This window comes from Cannabis sativa, chromosome X, assembly GCF_029168945.1.
Source record: "Cannabis sativa cultivar Pink pepper isolate KNU-18-1 chromosome X, ASM2916894v1, whole genome shotgun sequence".
Taxonomy (NCBI): Eukaryota; Viridiplantae; Streptophyta; class Magnoliopsida; order Rosales; family Cannabaceae; genus Cannabis; species Cannabis sativa.
In genome coordinates, this window is record NC_083610.1 from 10120389 (window position 1) to 10137675 (window position 17287).

General features: G+C 29.8%; 1 protein-coding gene across 1 annotated transcript; it reads left to right on the forward strand.

Annotated features, from left to right (window-relative positions):
• Nucleotides 1-2832: 2832 nt before the first annotated feature.
• LOC133031740 (uncharacterized) lies at nucleotides 2833-7111 on the forward strand. The gene is made up of 8 exons (XM_061105357.1): nucleotides 2833-3290; nucleotides 4664-4869; nucleotides 4963-5386; nucleotides 5474-5681; nucleotides 5870-5977; nucleotides 6078-6227; nucleotides 6310-6379; nucleotides 6801-7111. The coding sequence occupies exons 1-8, from the start codon at nucleotides 3061-3063 to the stop codon at nucleotides 6869-6871; spliced, it is 1467 nt and encodes a 488-aa protein (XP_060961340.1). The 5' UTR covers nucleotides 2833-3060; the 3' UTR covers nucleotides 6872-7111.
• Nucleotides 7112-17287: the final 10176 nt, after the last annotated feature.

Here is a 17287-nt window from a genome sequence, read left to right on the forward strand (position 1 = left end):
TATGACATTTTTTCAAAAAACTTACAAATATGGGAAAAAGTCTTGAGGAATGCCATAAAAAACTTTAAATTTGTGTTTCTTTTTATTTATTTTTTCTTTTTTTAAAAAATAAAATACTAAAATAAATAAAAAATGATCTCAACTATAGATATTATTTTTTTTTTACAGAAATTAAACTTGTTTTTTTTTTTTTATTTAAACTACTATTTTTTTTCTTTGTTTTTTTGTTAAAAACTAATTATTTCATTAAGGGCTCGTTTGGAACGCCGTATTAGGTCGTATTGTATTGTATTGTATTATATTGAATTGTATTTTATGCAATATTTTTATGTAAAACTATATGTGGTAATAATTTTTATGGACACCTAAATATATAATATTTTAGTATAAATTAAAGTTTAACATAGTATTATATAAAAATATGATATATAATCCAATTCAATATAATACAATACAATACAATATGACCTAATACGGCGTTCCAAACGAGCCCTAAAAGCAGCAGAAAAAAAAAGAACCAGTTTCATCAATATCATCCTGAAGAAAAAACAATATAAAAAATTATAATCTAAAGATAATATAAACTTTAAAAATCAGTTTCATCAACATTGAAAGAAACTATTAATTTCATTAAAAGAATAAAAAAAAATAGTTTATTATGTTATTAGAATTTTTTTTCAAGTTACTTTTTTATTATTTTGTTTCTAGGTTGGAAACTTACACTTATATTTTGTTATTAAATTATTGGTAGGCATTATGTCTTGTTTTGATTATATTTGTGATTAGTATTTTTTCTTTTTTTTTTTGTATATTTGTGTGTGTGTATGTTTTTATTTGATTGTCTGATGAAACTAGTTTCAATTAACTTTATTATTAACATTTGTATTTTGTTATGATTTTTTATAACGTCAAAACTGGTTTCACATGTCGAAACTGGTTTCACAGGTTTTAACTGTTCTGTGATAGGGTTGCTCAATTTTTATGATATTATTATATATTTTTTAGTTTGTATAAAACCAGTTTTATTATTGTATGATATTTGAACAACAATTTTTATTTTATTTTAATTAATCAGTTTCTGACACACATATTATTTTATTATTTTCATAACTGGTTTTTTTAAGTAACTAGTTTTTATAACTATTTTTTTTTATTGTTGTTCATAATTGAGTTTTATTCAATTTTTTATTAATTTATTTCAAGAAACTGGTTTTTATTTGTTTGTTTTTATTTTGGTTGTTTTACTAACTGGTTTCTCACATTCCACTGTTTTTTTTTTTTGTTATTCTTTTATGGTTTTTATTGCACTTTTGTCTCTTTAATTTTCTTTGTTTCTTTTTTTTCTCTTTGATTTTAATTTATGATTCTCTTTGTTATATTTGCTGCATATTGTATGTTTAAATTAACTCTAATTTTTGAGCAAGCAAATAAAAAATTAAATGCTAAAATAAAGAATGAAGTTAGAAGTTTGATTATTAGGTATTGATATAAAATTTATATGTTCGAAACTGGTTTTTAAATTTAGTATCGTTAATTTGTAAAAGTTTAGTTATTAGGCATTGTGTATTTTTTATTATGTTATTGATGAAACTATTTTTTTTTTGCCTCTTTTAATGAAATAATTCGTTTCTTTTAATATTGATGAAACTGGTTTTTAAAGTTAGTATCGTCTTTAGATTGTAATTTTTTTCATTATCTTGTTGATGAAACTATTTTTTGTATTCTTTAAATGAAATTATTAGTTTCTTTCAATGTTGATGAAACTAGTTTTTAAAGTTTGGATTCTTTTTAGATTATGATTTTTTATATTGTTTTTTAATTCAAGATGATGTTGATGAAACTGGTTTTTTTTTCTGCTGTTTTTAATGGAATAATTAGTTTTTAACAAAAAAAAAAAAAACAAATAGTAGTTTAAATAAAAAACAAGTTTAATTTTTGTAAAAAAAAATGAAATATAAAAATATACACTTATTATATATATTAAGAGAAAAAAATTAAGTTGAGAAAAAAAATTAAAATTAAAAAGAGACATAAAGAGAAATTAGAAAAAAAAAATAGAGAGAGATAAGCGAAAGAAAGAAAAAAAAAAGTAGCAACTGACTTAAAAGTTGAAAAGAAAAAAGAGAGCCAAAATTGACTAAAAAATATATAAAAAAGATAAAAAAAAAAAACTTTTTGAAGTTTCAATAAGTAAAGAAGAAAAAAAAAATTAATAAAAGTATAAAAGTAAAATGTTCTTGTCAAATTAAAAATGTAATGTTTGAAAAAAAATGTAGTATTTGGTGTAAATTTTTCAAATAAAAAGAAACCCTAAAATGTAAGTGTAAAATAAATTAAAAAATAAATAAAACTAATTAAGCTAAAAACAAAAACATAAAATATGGGATTGGATAATAAGTTTATAAATATATGGCATATCAAATACCATAAAAAATCTTAAATGTGAAAAAATGCCATAGAAGAGTGGCAAACTTAAAAATGCCATATTTTTCTAACTTTGTTATGAAATCCCATATTTCATGTAATTTTCACTAGATTTATTATCCAGAGAAGTTAAAAAATACTCACTTTTTTTATACATTAATCAAATTTACTTTCAAATATACCATTTTTTCATGCGTATTGTACTTAAATTATCCTCACACACTCACATAACTAAAGCACAATTTCAAACATAATAGATTTGTGTTCCTTATAGATGAATGTGTAGGTTTGTCAAAAAGTTAGAGCAAATTTTGACTTAAAAAAAAATAAAAATTATGGTAAAATAATTGAGAAAAAAGTTAAACATAATTGATTTTGAAATAGAGCATAAAAATTAAAAATATCAAATTAAAAAATGTATATAGGGTAATTTTCTCTTTATTATTGTCGTTTAATCATACTCCCATGGACCCGGATTGTGTTGGGGTTTGACCCGGATCCATTTCTCTCGCTCCTCCTTTCCCCTGATGTCCATCTTCTTTTGCCCGGCAAGAACACACCTTTATAATTTCGTAAAATCACCCATTACCGAAAAAGATTTTTTTTTTTTTTTTAAATAATTCTGAAACCCTAATAATGGCAGGGACCAAGAAGAGGAAGAGGAGAGAAGAGCGACCCACCATCCACCCCAAAAACAAATACGCCGATAACCCACCGGACTTCGCTTTCTTAGGTTCTCTCTACCCTTCTTTCCAATCTTTCATCTTCTATTCACGCGACGGTCGCCCCAGACTCGATTGGACTGACTTCAATGCTACACGGGAACTTACCCGCGTCTTGCTCCTTCATGACCTTGGCCTCAACTGGTAATCTACTTTATAAACTCTTTCTGTTCACTGCCTTGGTTTGGGATGAATTAGTTTATCGTGGGATTTGTTTGATATTAAATCCAATGTTAGAATTAGATAAAATAACACAGTGACTTAGTAATTATATTTGTGTTGCTTCTAATTCTGAGCTCCTTCGTGTAAAGAATTGATGATGAAAAGTATTGTAAAGTGAAAAGAATTTTGCTTATGAAGAGGATGAATGAACTAATATACTTGTGTCATATGAGTGCAAAAGTAGCCATACGACTGAATGGGAAAGGAAACACTTCCCTCTTCTTGCATTCTTATTACTGTCCATTATGGACTAGTACTTATTTTCCCGATGGTAACTGATGGAGGTTGAGGTTCGGTGCAAATTGGTTGTTTTTCTTAAGTGCATTGTATCTTTTTATATTTACTAGTTAAGAATGATGGTTTTATTCTGAGTAAAAAGGAAAAAGAGAATGGTGGTTTTAGAATTTATAATTGAGGAACAGATTTATTAGTAATTGGTGCTTCAACACCAAACAAGAAACAAGATAAGCAAAGAAGCACAAACACAGATCAACGAATGGAAAGAATTAAAGTCTCAAAACTAATAACTGTAAAAACACAATTTACTTGGGTGGTTGGGTCACAAAATCAGCTTGATTTTGGACATAATCCACAGGAGAGCCTCCTTAGCTTAGCTGTTTCATTGATTAGAATTTCCAGATCAAAGTTACTAAATGGACCCAAGATCCTCTTCTCAATGGAGTCTTTGCTCCTTACAAAATAACCTCACTTGAGTTCTCTCAATCAGACATACGTGAGAAACTTTTACAGCCCTCAAACTCACTCAACTAACCTCGGTTTTGTTTATCCTTCACACTACACAATGTCTTCTATATATAGTGTTTTGACTCATGATGACTCAGACAAGAGTCTAACGGAAATAACGGAAAACTGTTCAGAAAGAATGAGAGACAAAACCGTTAATACGGTTGGAACAGAGTTCAAGTGGTCAAACCTTAACAGTAATTTCATGTAAAATCCTCATAGTATAAGTTTTATGTTCCCTTGATAGCTTCATGATATACATAAATATTAAATATATATACACACGCACACACACACACACATATAAATTTCTTAAGTAACTTTATAGTATATCAATGTTGTTATGCTCCTCATTATGCAAGAATGTTTTATTTTGATGAGTAAGTTCTCCTTAGCTGTTGAGTAGAGTGCAATAGCTACTAAATTAGTTTCAGTTATTTGATGTATTTGCTATTTCCATTTATCTTTTCATTGAACTTGAGATCTCCCTTTTTTTTATGTTGAGAAGGTTCATATGTCTTCAATGTGAATTTGTAAATGTATTTTCTCAGGTGGATTCCTGATGGGCAGCTATGCCCCACAGTGCCAAATAGATCCAATTACATTCACTGGATTGAAGACCTTCTACTCTCTGACATCATTCCAAAGACTATATTGAATGGTGATAATGTGAGGGGTTTTGATATAGGAACTGGAGCAAACTGCATATATCCTTTGCTCGGTGCATCTCTTAAGGGTTGGAATTTTGTTGGGTCAGGTATCTTCTTATTAACGATATAATATACAGATGTTGTTTGCTGCTGCAATTTCTAATTTGAAAGAATTTCAATTCTACTATACTTGGTTTCAGATGTGACTGATGTTGCAGTAGAGTGGGCAGAAAGAAATGTTACAAATAATTCACACATATCAGAATATATTGAAATTCGAAAAGTTAAAAGTGATGACACTAGCCTTCTTGTCGAAGATCCACAAAATGACCAATCTGGTGGTCCTGAAAGCGAGCTCGGTCTCACCAATCCCATGATTTTTGAGGGTGTTGATACAAATAAGACTTATTATGGGCCACCTATCCTTCTTGGCGTGGTTAAGGATGATGAGAAGTTTGATTTTTGCATGTGCAATCCTCCATTTTTTGATACCATGGAGGAGGCAGGATTGAATCCAAAAACCTCCTGTGGTGGAACTCCGCAAGAAATGGTTTGTCCTGGTGGAGAAAAGGCTTTTATATGTCGTATAATTGAAGATAGTTCCATATTGAAGCAAACTTTTCGGTATTATTTCTTGCATGTGCATTTTGTGTTCTTATGCAACTGTTGAGTTTTGAATACTGCTTTTATTTTTGTAGCGTTTTATTACAGGTGGTACACTACAATGGTTGGGAGGAAATCAAACATGAAATCCCTCATAGCAAAGCTTCGAGAAGTTGGAGTTTCTATAGTAAAAACTACTGAATTTGTCCAAGGCCAAACTTGTCGTTGGGGGATTGCTTGGTCTTTTGTGCCACCAGTTAAAAAAATATTATCAGCTAATGTGGTTAAGAATGGTAACCTGTCTTTCATGCTTGAGGTATGAATGGTTACTAAATATATTTCAATGTTTTATTATATTTTTCTCAATCTCAGGAGATCATCTAAGTTGAAGATTTTAATTTTATAGATGGGTTTTAGGATCCTTGTAATCTGGATGTGTGTGATTTCCTAATGAATCATTTTTTTGTACTCTATCTTGACATCTGAAGTTGCTCTTCTTCACAGGGCATTCAACGTCAGTATAGTGCCATACATGTTTTGCAATCAATCGAATCTTTCTTCTGCATTAGTGGCGCATCTTGTAAATTGAATGTTTCGTCGTTTACGGTTGATGTATGATTTCTCTTTTGGCTGTTCATTTACCGTTTTGTGTTGTTTACTGGTTAAGTAATATTGCTTTGTTCTCATGAACTGCAAAATATCATTTTGCTAGATTACTGCTTCACAGAATCATTGTAATGCAATCCTGAAGATGGAGGAGTTACAATTTGATAAAACTGCTGGTTTTGAACATGTGCGAGATACATCCATAAGCTCAAGCTGCTTGAACATTCCTATGAAGGACCTATGTTTTCAAATTTCGGTATGGTACCTTCTCATTTTGGACTGGATGCAACTTCTTATGGTTGGTCGGTATGTTTCTAACTTGTAATCATTTTCTTTAGGTCTTTCAACAAATCCCTGGCACACTTCTGGTAAAAGTCTCACAAAAGCAAGGGGATTCCCAAGTTTCAGGTTCCTTTATTCTTCCATCTTTTCTTCTGTGTTATTGTCAAATTTGAAATATAGCACGGTCACGGTTTCTGATTCAACTTCTCGCACATGATGGCACACACACTATACGTGTGGAGTAATGCTACTAATTTAATATATTTTAGGCACTACAATTTTTATGTGGGATCATTCACTTTAAAAGTGCTGATAAAACTAATTATACATTCGTGTGTTCAATCTTTTTGTGTCTCTTTTCGTACATCTTTTCCAAAATAAAAAGTAACAGAGAAGGGGGTTGGGGAAAGTTAATTCATTGAGATTTTAGACAGCTATGATTGAGGAGCCGTCTTCTTCTTCCTTCCCAATATACTCTTTTATTTTATATAAATTGTATTTAGAAATTTTGATTTGCATGTAATGTAAATGTTTATTATTATTTCAGGTGTTTTTTCATTGATATTGCAACGGTTGGAGGAAGATTTGAAACGTAAATTTTGTAAAGAGAAAGTGTAGTCGTTTTTAGGTTGTCTTTTTTGTTAGCTTTATCATCCACCGATTTCAGAACTTGTATATTCTTTTTTGATTCATTTTCATTTTCTTTAATTTGCCTAGCATTTTGGTTGCCAATAATTCTTCCCCGCCTTTTAAATGGCTCGGTTGGAAGTTTTTGACTTTGACTATTGGAACTAATCATTTTCTTTTAGGGATTATTCTCCAATCAATGAATGGCAACATGACTTGCTCTTTTGATCAGACCAGAGTGTCAATTATATCTATGCTTGTATATACTTTATACTAAAGCAAACCTAAAAACGAAAAAAGTCTCTTGATATTTCGTTTTCTTTAATAAAGTCTCTATTTATTTATTTCCTGAATGAGAATATAAAGCATGAAGCTATAAAATAAACATGTATGTATAGGCTTAAATGTGGCTACACTTGAGTTTATTGTCCAAGTAAGTCCAACCAAAAGGAAAATAAATAAATAAATAAAGTAATTTATGCTGCTTTACTTGCTGAACGATCATAGGGGTAGGTGATTTTCGAATATATGCTCTTATTCTCTTTTACTGATGTTTATTTTTAGACTTCTATTTTGCTGTATTTGTTGTTTTGCTCGGCTGTGCTCTTTATTTTCAGTCTTTTTTATTCTCTGCTTTTGTTCTTTCTTAAACTTCCATCTTTAATGAATGTTGTGGCCTCTTATCCCAATTAAAATGTTATAAACAAAAAGAAAGAGAATTTTACATTATTCATATCTTTTGCTACATTATAACATTTCTACTTTATCAGGAGATTTTATCAAATTTATGATTGCAGGAATTTATTTTTATAAATATGCTGTCGCATGTCAAAAGACTCATTTGTTACTGACAATATATTGTAGAACAAATGGCTAATTATTGGGGTGGGTTTAAATAAATGAGTGAAATGGGTCTTACTAGAATCTCATTGGTGCAGCCTGTTAATTGGAGTAATTAGGGTTTCGTATTTTCTTGCATGGGCCAAATTTGAACCAAGAGTAACTGGGTTGAGTTTGGGCGTGATGTGATAGGATTTTAGTGAAGGGATAATTACATAAAGCACAATTTATTGTAAAAAAAAATTATATTTTTACGTTTTAAGAATTTTTTTTTTTTTTACATTTTTATAATTTTCTATAAAAACAACACGAAACAATAAAAAAAAACTACATGAAAATAACATCTAAATAACATCAAAACAACAACAGCAAAAAATAACATACAAATAACAAAAAAATCAACAACAAATTAACAAGAGTATAACATAAAAAGACCGTACTTTATGTAAATAATATAAAAAAATCGTGAAAATATTTAAAATTCTGTGAAATTGTATTTTTGTAATTTTTTTGTTGTTTTTGTGTATTTGTGAAATAATCCCTTTAGTGAACCCTTGGAGAAGACTAGCTGAACGAAGGCGTTGACGTTAGACACGACTTGCAGCGACTTCTCCAAGTTCGAGAATGTCCATTTTATTGGTGAGAACCCCATCTCGTAAGCTTTGGGCTTCTTCACTGGAGTTTGTTGCCGATTTGCTGTAATTTCTTCTTGTTTGTTGGTTGAAATCATCTCCACTGACTTACGTGCTCATCTTCTTCAAACTTAGGCAATTGGGTGTAAAATGTAGCGGAAGCCATCAACTGAAGGTCGAAGCTCATACTGACGGATGGTTTTGGGAGAACAAAGGAGGTTGATGAATTTTTTTGCTATCCTACTAATCTCATTGTTGTGCTTAAGCATGGAGAAACATGAGCCAACAAGCTTTTCATAACTCGATTGTACAAAATAATCTTCACCATCAACCTTATTTTTATAGAGTAAATATTTGGTTGAGAGTTGTTATTTAACACATCAATTTGCATTGTTTTTGCTTGAGCATCAAGACGATCCACAAGTAGCTTGTCATTCTACATCCTTCATTCCCTTGCTAATTTGATGTTGAAACTTTAATTGTGCTTCCACTATGAGAGCTTTGGTAATCACATTCGAGAGTGTACGTGGTTTATATTCTTGTACCTTAATTGCTTTCAATTTTTTAAAGAATAATTCACGAATAAAAGTTATTGGTAACCCGACAACTATGTTGCAATCAGATCGAACCGAGTCCAAAAATCGTTATCGAGTTTGTATATCGAAGAGCCATGAACCAATCAAATGGATCATCCTCCGTGCTTGATCGAATCTTCCTTCTTTACCATCTGAAACCATATCTGAGCAACACCCAATAGACATTTTTTAGCAGCCCGTATCTTTTCTCTCTTAGGAAATTAATTATCACGGAAATAGTCTTCTATGTGAAAGACACAACAAACATATCCTCTTCGTCAAATAATGGCAACAATAGCACTATAGTAGAGAACCATAATTGGTGCTCTGATACCATTTGATAAGAACATCTTGCCAATAACTTTAACCAGTAGCAAAATACACATACAATAACAAAGTAATAGAAATATCAATGAAACAATAGTAGAACAATGGAGTAGAACGAGAAAGTTGATATTGAATATATGAGAAAAATGATTAGAAACTATAGGAGTCCTTAGGACCCTTTTATGCAAAGAATTTTACTCAATACATTGCATATCCACTCCATTCTCTTACTCACCTATACATAGTAATTTCTCTCTCAAAATTACCCTCCCAAACAAAGACTCGTGTACCCTTTTTAATTTAATATTCTTGCACACCATATTAATCTTAGGGCCTAACATTGCAGGCCACCAAGTTTCTCCTTGTCCTCAAGGTGATTGATTTCATTAAGCTTGAAACTCACATAAGGTTGGGTGCTATAAAATAACCAAAGCTAAGTGAAAGAGTCGCAAGTGAAAGGTACAAATTGAAGAACATGGCTAATTCAGTGAATTCCTTGGGTGATCACACAAGTTGCAAAAGAAAAACCACCTCTCAATGAGTTGACCTCTATCAAAAAACCAATTTGAAAATGTCATTCGCATAGCCATCGTCTTAGAAATCATGGTTATGCTCCATAAAAGAACTCCGAAAAATTTTAGTTTTCTACCTCGATCAAAGACCTAACATTGCACTGATTTCTTAGTCACATACTTGAATAAGAAAAATTCCAGAACACTAACAATATTTGTCCATTCACAATAAACAAAACAAATGTGAAGCCCAGAAGGAGAAGGAAGACTCCACGAAGTCCTTAGTTTTCCTGTATTGAAAAACTAATTGTGTTTTTGGTGGTTCACAAGCAAGTCATTCTCCTTCTTGTCCAAATCCTCAATAGCACAAATACCCTTATCATCCAGCACCATTTCTCCTTGTTTAAGAACCTTTTCTTTTGTGATAAAATATTTAATAATAGCAGCAGTTAAAAAACCACCACTACTTACTTTAACAATTGTATGCAATCTTTTATGAATCAAACTTTTTACAATGCTAGGATCACCCACCTCAAGGAGTCCTTCGTCATTCACCCAAGAAGAAGAAAAAAGCAAAATGACCTGGATATTGAAGCAAAAATATAAACCTAAATCCATGGCATAAAGTGAAAAAATAATTTGGACAATGAAGAATCCCTAGGCATCAAAGGAGGATTGTAAAGAAAGAATACAACAAGGAAATTGTTTAGATCTCATGTTATTGGTGTAGCAAGAACCTTTGAGGTGTCCACCACGCCTTTCGACTAGTGTTGTTTTTCGGTGCAAATTAGAGATCGTCTTCCCTTTGTTTGCACATGCTGGAAGCTACTAATTCTCTTCTATTGGAGATTTGGCCCTTTAACCGGACAAGAAAAAAGGTATATGGGCCTTACCGAGATCCCAACAAGTCAGCCCGAGACCTTGAATAATTAGGTGAATAGCTTTTCCTATGCAGGCCAGGTATGAAACTCTAATTAATGGGGTGAGTTTAAATAAATGAGTGAAATGGGTCCTGGTAGGATCCCATTGGCCCAGTTTGTGAGTTGGAATAATTAGGGTTTCTTTCTTCATCACCGTCAATATTTTAATTTGAAGAAACTAGGTGGAATTTGTGTCCAAATGTAAAGATCTCCAAAAAAATTTTGGTTATGAAAAGATAGATGTCTTCTGGAAGGGCATTCCCCGAAGTCTGAACCTGACCATCTGGAAGTAGTCTCGTGGAATGATATGTGTCATCTGGAAGGGCTTTTCCGGATGCCTATCATGTCCACATGGAAGGAGTCTTCACAAAAGTTAGCCTCCCCCAGAAAGGAGTTCTGGATGGCCAGTTGTTCCCTCCTGGAAGGGAGTCCCAGATAGTCGACTCCAGCTGTTGGATTTCCTATTTGGGAAGTCCCTTCAGCGTACGCTTTGTTCTATCTTTTAGGAAGCGTACGTCTCATCTGGAAGCATTTTTTCGTGTACGTCTCATAACTAACTCAACAACTTATCATTGGCAGCCACCAACTTTAGGATCTATTTTTTGGGTCTATAAATACCACCAACACTTAGCATTTGAAGGAGTACCAAAAAGAAGGAGATCAGATGAGTTTCGAGAGGTGATCTTGAGAGAGAAAGATGGAGAGGTAGAGAGAGTGGTATAGTGAAAAGAGAGAGATTGGGTTTGGATTTTGTATGAAGAATCTTCTATAGATCAAGAAGGTTCTTAGGTAAGAGTGTGAGAGAAAAATACTTTGAGAGAATCCACAAATAATCGATCTCGATTGTGTTGTATTCTATTCTTGCTCAATCAATAAAGAAGATTTCAGTGGTGTTCCAGAACTGGAGTAGAGCTATAGATCACATCGATTTATAAGATTTGAATCAGTATATATCTTAGTGTTAGTTTTATTATTTAGTGCTTTAATTGTTTCTAGTTTCTAATACTTTGTTCATCCCTGTTTTAAATTTTAAATTTTGTGTTATTTGTTAATCTTATTATTGCTAATTATTCTGTACTTTAGTTGTAATTTTCCCTCAATACCATTACTCTCTTTTATTCTTTTATGTAAAGAACAAGAACTTAACTATTTTTTTTTTTGTAACAATAAAGTATTAATGAAGAAATAAATAATAAGGGTGACTATTCAATGGTTACATTTTAATTGTAACCATATGGTTATATTTTTTTTTTACCTATAATAGAAGGTTACCAATAGGTAAAAATTCCATTTTTAGAATTAGTTAATTATAATTAACTATTTTTTAATTAATTGAATAAATATTTAAGAAGACCTTTTTTAACAATTAAAATTTATAAATATTTTATTTATTTATATATAAATCCATTAGCTTAATAATTTTAACAATTAAACTATTTAATTATAATATTTACAATTTTTTTTTTACAAAAATTATAATAATTTTTATATAAATTAAAATTTTGTCCTCATAATGATTTATTTTTTTACAAGAACACACTCTGCTTATTTTTTGCAGGATGTGTCCTTATAAATTAAAAAACATGATGATATTATATTGACACTTAATTAAAACCTAATTAATCTTTAAAATCTTGATTTTTATTTTTTTAATTATAAATTCTAATTAACTAAAGTCTTACCCGCAATTATCCTATTTCATTCACTCTCCACCACACTTACGTCGAAAATGATTGACAACAAAAACATAGAACCTATAGCAAATTTGTCCGAAGATGAAGATATAATTTTTTTCATTTCACGAGTTTTGTGAAAAAGAAATGTGAAGAAGATGTCTCTGACAGGGGCGGAGCCGGAGTCAAAATTCAACGGGGGCCAAACTATATTATAAATTAAGTGATAGATAATTCAAAATATATTATTAATATTATAATTAAAATTAAAATACAATACCTCTCTCTTAGATATCATGAAAGTCATATATAAGTGAATTTATGCTAATTTTTTTAGCAATTTTTTTTTTATATACACTAGCAAACAATCACTTAAAAATATATTTTTTATTTTGTTGCGAAGTGTAATCTTCACTATATTCATAGTGGAAAAAGATTGATCTGTAGTAACTGTAAAAACTGGAAGTGTAGAATAAAAGTTACTACTTTTAGTACTTTATACATAATTTAATTTTTTTTGTTTTTTTAGTTTTTACTAACTATTGACATAAATAAATAAAAAAATGGTTGCTAAAATAGTAAAATTAAGAAGTTTTTCACTTTTTTTAAAACCAATTTTTTGAAAAACATTGTGAAGTGGTAATGATCTAACTAGTAAATAAACCAAATAAATATTATTAAAAAATATAAATAATTACTTTAAAAGAAAAATGACACTTATTATTCTTTTTATAAAGGAAAGTAATAATTGTATATGATTTTGTTAGTGCTACTGTGGACAAAATATATTTTATTTTCTTTAAATTTTACTTTGACTTTTGTAAAGGAACCACCATGTAATAATTATTAAAAAAGTTCAATTACAATATACTAACTTTTAAGACTTAGAATTACATACACATAATTACATATATGCTAAGGGGCCAATTACAATATACTAAAATTTAAGACTTAATTACATATATGCTAGGGGGGCCATGGCCACTATAAAAAACCATGTACGTCCGCCCCTGGTCTCTGACATGAGTAACAGTGGAATTGAGCATGATACTGAAGATGTTAGCTATGAATGGATTGATCCTGATGTAGTTGTTTGGAGTGATTTTTTAAATTTTTTGCAGAATGATAAAAATTTTGAAGACTATATAAGTCCATCCACACCTGTAGATTAGGATGTGTTAGACAAATTTCTCTCCTCTTATGAACAATGATAACTCTAAGATTTAGAGTTATTTTTATATCTTTAAGCTTGAATTTTAAGTTGAATTGTGGAGCAATTAATGTCTATATTATGTAATTGTGTTTAGTTTGTTGTGTCTTTGTAATAAATGGAAGTGTGTGTGTTAGTAAGTGTTAAATAGACTTATGTTGTTGTTTTTATGTGTATTAAGCAGAAAAAATGCAAGAATAGGTATTTAGAAATGTTTGGAACAAGGAGGAAAAAGAGCAGAGAAAGACTTATTGCTGACTGTCATTGCTATAGCAATCATCGCGTAGCAATTGCCAGTCCAGTAAGTATATTTTGGCAGAAAGTCCAGCTGACATTAATGAAGAGAAAAATGAGCTGAGGTGGCGAAATGTGGCTAATGACTCAACAAATAGGTGGAAAATGAAGGACAAGTGGACCATGACTTGGATTCCCAATTAGGGTAAACTTTAGTACCCTAATTGGGGAGAAAAAGAGAAGGAGGATAAAAAAAAAAGGTTGGTTGCACTTGAAAGGGGGCTGGTACAAAAATTTCAGAGGAAACAAAATCTAAGTACAGAAAAAGAAAAAGAGAAAGGAGAGAGAGTACAAAGAAGAGAAGAAGAAGACTAAGAAGAAGGAGAAGAAGGCAACCTACAAAGAGAGAATTTGAGCTTCAAACTCATTTCTCTTGCTCTCCTCTTCATTTTGTATCATTTTCTACTCTCTAATTTTCTCTTAAACTCCATGAACATTTCATTTTCTGGTTTGATGTTTTTAATTTCAGCTATGAATTAGAATCTTTGAGATTTGGGTGGTTATGAACCCTTATATGGACTAGTATTTTGATTTTACAATGATTAAGTAATCTTGTCTTAGTTCAATTAGTTGTGATGAAATGTTGATTGAATGTTAATTTTTGGCCATCTTTAACATTTAGCAAGCTAGATCTTACTTGGAAAAGTAAGACCTAGTTGAACCCCTCTAATTGATGCATGATTTTTACCTTTTTCTTTAGGTATTAATTAGTAGTAAAATAGGCATATTTTGCTACCATGCATAACTAAAGATTTGATGCTATATTGGACTATTTGTGATTTAATCTGATGTAGGAATGCATTGTTGAGATTATGAATGGTATATTGCAAGTTTTGGAAAAAGCTTGCTGGTTTTTTTTTAAATCTGTTAACTTTGCTAGGATTGCTGAGTCATTGCTGTATCAACTGGAACATTCAAGTGGAAATTAATCACCCAAGTCTATTTTCCAAATCTGAAATTATCACCACTTTAATCACTTTTAGCTTCTTATTTTTAGTTTATTTAGTTTAAAATATTATTTCTCAAGTTTAGAGTTAAGATTACAAATTTTTCTCTTGAATTAATTTGTTACTTTATTTTATTTTTATTTGAAATTCTTGGAATTGCTCTTAGTTGATTTTGCATTATCTAGTAAAAAGTCCTTGTGGAGACGAACTTTGATTACTTATCATTGTATTACTTGTTTGTGATTGTGTATCAATATAAATTTTTACAACAAACAACTTTAAGCAACCAATTATTTTAGCATTGCATTTGCGAGACAAACCTTTTGGGTAGCTGGGACAAGGAAGATTGGAACTTTAACCTTTTTGCCCTGTACATAATGAAATACCATTCAGCCTTGAGCCTAAATCTTTAATCAAAATTACATTGAAAGGCACTCATCAATGGAAACTAGTTCTAGAAAGAAAGTGTTAGCAGCAGCAATAACATTTAAAATTGACTCTCATTCCTATGGCACATTATCTTGCAATCATAAACTGTACCCAAGCTGGATCGATAAAAAAAAACATACTTTTCAAGCACACATAGTTGATTATGAAACAAATCTAAACAAGAATAAGATAACAAATATAGTCAGAACCCAGATGAAGTACAATATTGACAATACAAGAGAGGATATTATTAAGATACATTGAAATACAAGAAGTATAATAAAGTGTAATCATTTTAAATTAATATTATAAGTATAATAAAATTTTAATTATGAAATTATATGTGTATAATTTTAAATTATTAAAAGTTTTGTTATAAAAATTAAAATAATTTAAGTATAAAAAAATAAATTGTTAAAAGATCCTTATTTAATAATAAATTGCAAAAACTTAATGGGTAAATACTATTTTAGACCCTGTGTTTTGCAAAAGTTACCGATTGGACCCTCTGTTTTGTTAAATGACAAAATAGACCCTGTAATTTTCAAAATAGTAAAAATATGACCCTGAACTGATTTTTTGTCAAAATAAAATTTAATAATAATCCGATCTAAAAGTGTAATGACAAAACTGTTTACATTTTCTGTATCTGTTCATATTTTCAAGTTGGTTATATTAAAAAAAAGTTGTTAAAAATTAAGTTAAGGGTCCTATTTGTACCATTTTGAAAAATACAGGGATCATTTTATCATTTAACAAAACAGATGGTGCAATTAGTAACTTTTGTAAAACACAGGGTCCAAAATAGTATTTACCCAAAATTAATTAATAATTATACTTAATTTAATTTTAAAATATAATTAATCTTAATTAAAGTTTTAAAAGTAATCTAATAGTGATTTAATGGCTAAAAAAAAAAAACCATGATGGATCTTCGTGGATTAGATACATAATAATCACAACCATTTTGAAAAATTAATCACAACCATTTAATAGTGATCTAATGGCTAAAAAAAAATAACCATGATGGTTACAATAAAAATATAACCAATAAAACCTCCTCCAAATAATAAATATACATAATGAATATATAATAATTAATGAATTGTCCCCAATTTTAATAAATAAGTATTAATTGTGAAGAGAGAATTATGGTGCTAATTTGTAGTTACTAAAAGTTGTAAACGTGAAATATCTGTTAGTTGAATAGATGACGTGTCATATTAATACAATTAAGTAGGGGTGTTCAATAAAATTTACAAACCGCCCAACCCGAATAAACCGCTCAAACCAAACCGAATAAACCGATAAAAAATACAACCCGAAATAATACAATAAAAATCCAAACCGCCCAATGAATATATTGGGTGGTTTACAAATTATTCTAAACCGCCCAATTAACCCGAATAAACCGAATTAAACCGATTTATATATTTTTTTTTATAAAAGTTATATATTATATCACATAAATTACATTTATTAGTTAAACTATTTTGTATTTAAAGTTTAAACATTTTAGTGTTTAACTTAAACTTAGACTTTATAGTTAATAGTTTTTATTGTATTTGGATATTGAAGTTAAAGTTTAAAATCTCTACCATATTTTATTACTTTTTTTATTCAATTATTTTATGTTTACTCAATTATATTTATCTTATATTAAGGTTTTTAAAATTAATTTAAACTATAGTATTTTTTAACTTGAAATATAAATAATATATTTTTATTTTTTAAAAAATCTAATTATTTGAATAGTAGAAACTAACAATAATAATTATAAAAAAAAAGTGAAGAACGGTTTGGACGGGTTAACCCGACCAAACCGACGAAATCATTGGGCGGGTTGAACTTTCTCTAATTTTTGATTGGGCGGGTTATGGTTAAATATTTGCAACCCGATATTTATATTGGGTTGATAAAAATATGCTATAACCCGACTAAACCGACCGACGTACACCCCTACAATTAAGACAGAAAGGAGACATAAATTAGGGCTACGAGGATGCTGATTTGATTAAAAATAGTAAATTCAAAAATAAATCTTCAAA

Coding starts and splice junctions, on each gene's coding strand:
- LOC133031740 (XM_061105357.1), top strand. CDS start 3,061: ATGGCAGGGACCAAGAAGAGGAAGAGGAGAGAAGAGCGACCCACCATC. Junction 3,291..4,663: donor CATGACCTTGGCCTCAACTG/GTAATCTACTTT, acceptor GTATTTTCTCAG/GTGGATTCCTGATGGGCAGC. Junction 6,380..6,800: donor AGGGGATTCCCAAGTTTCAG/GTTCCTTTATTC, acceptor TTATTATTTCAG/GTGTTTTTTCATTGATATTG.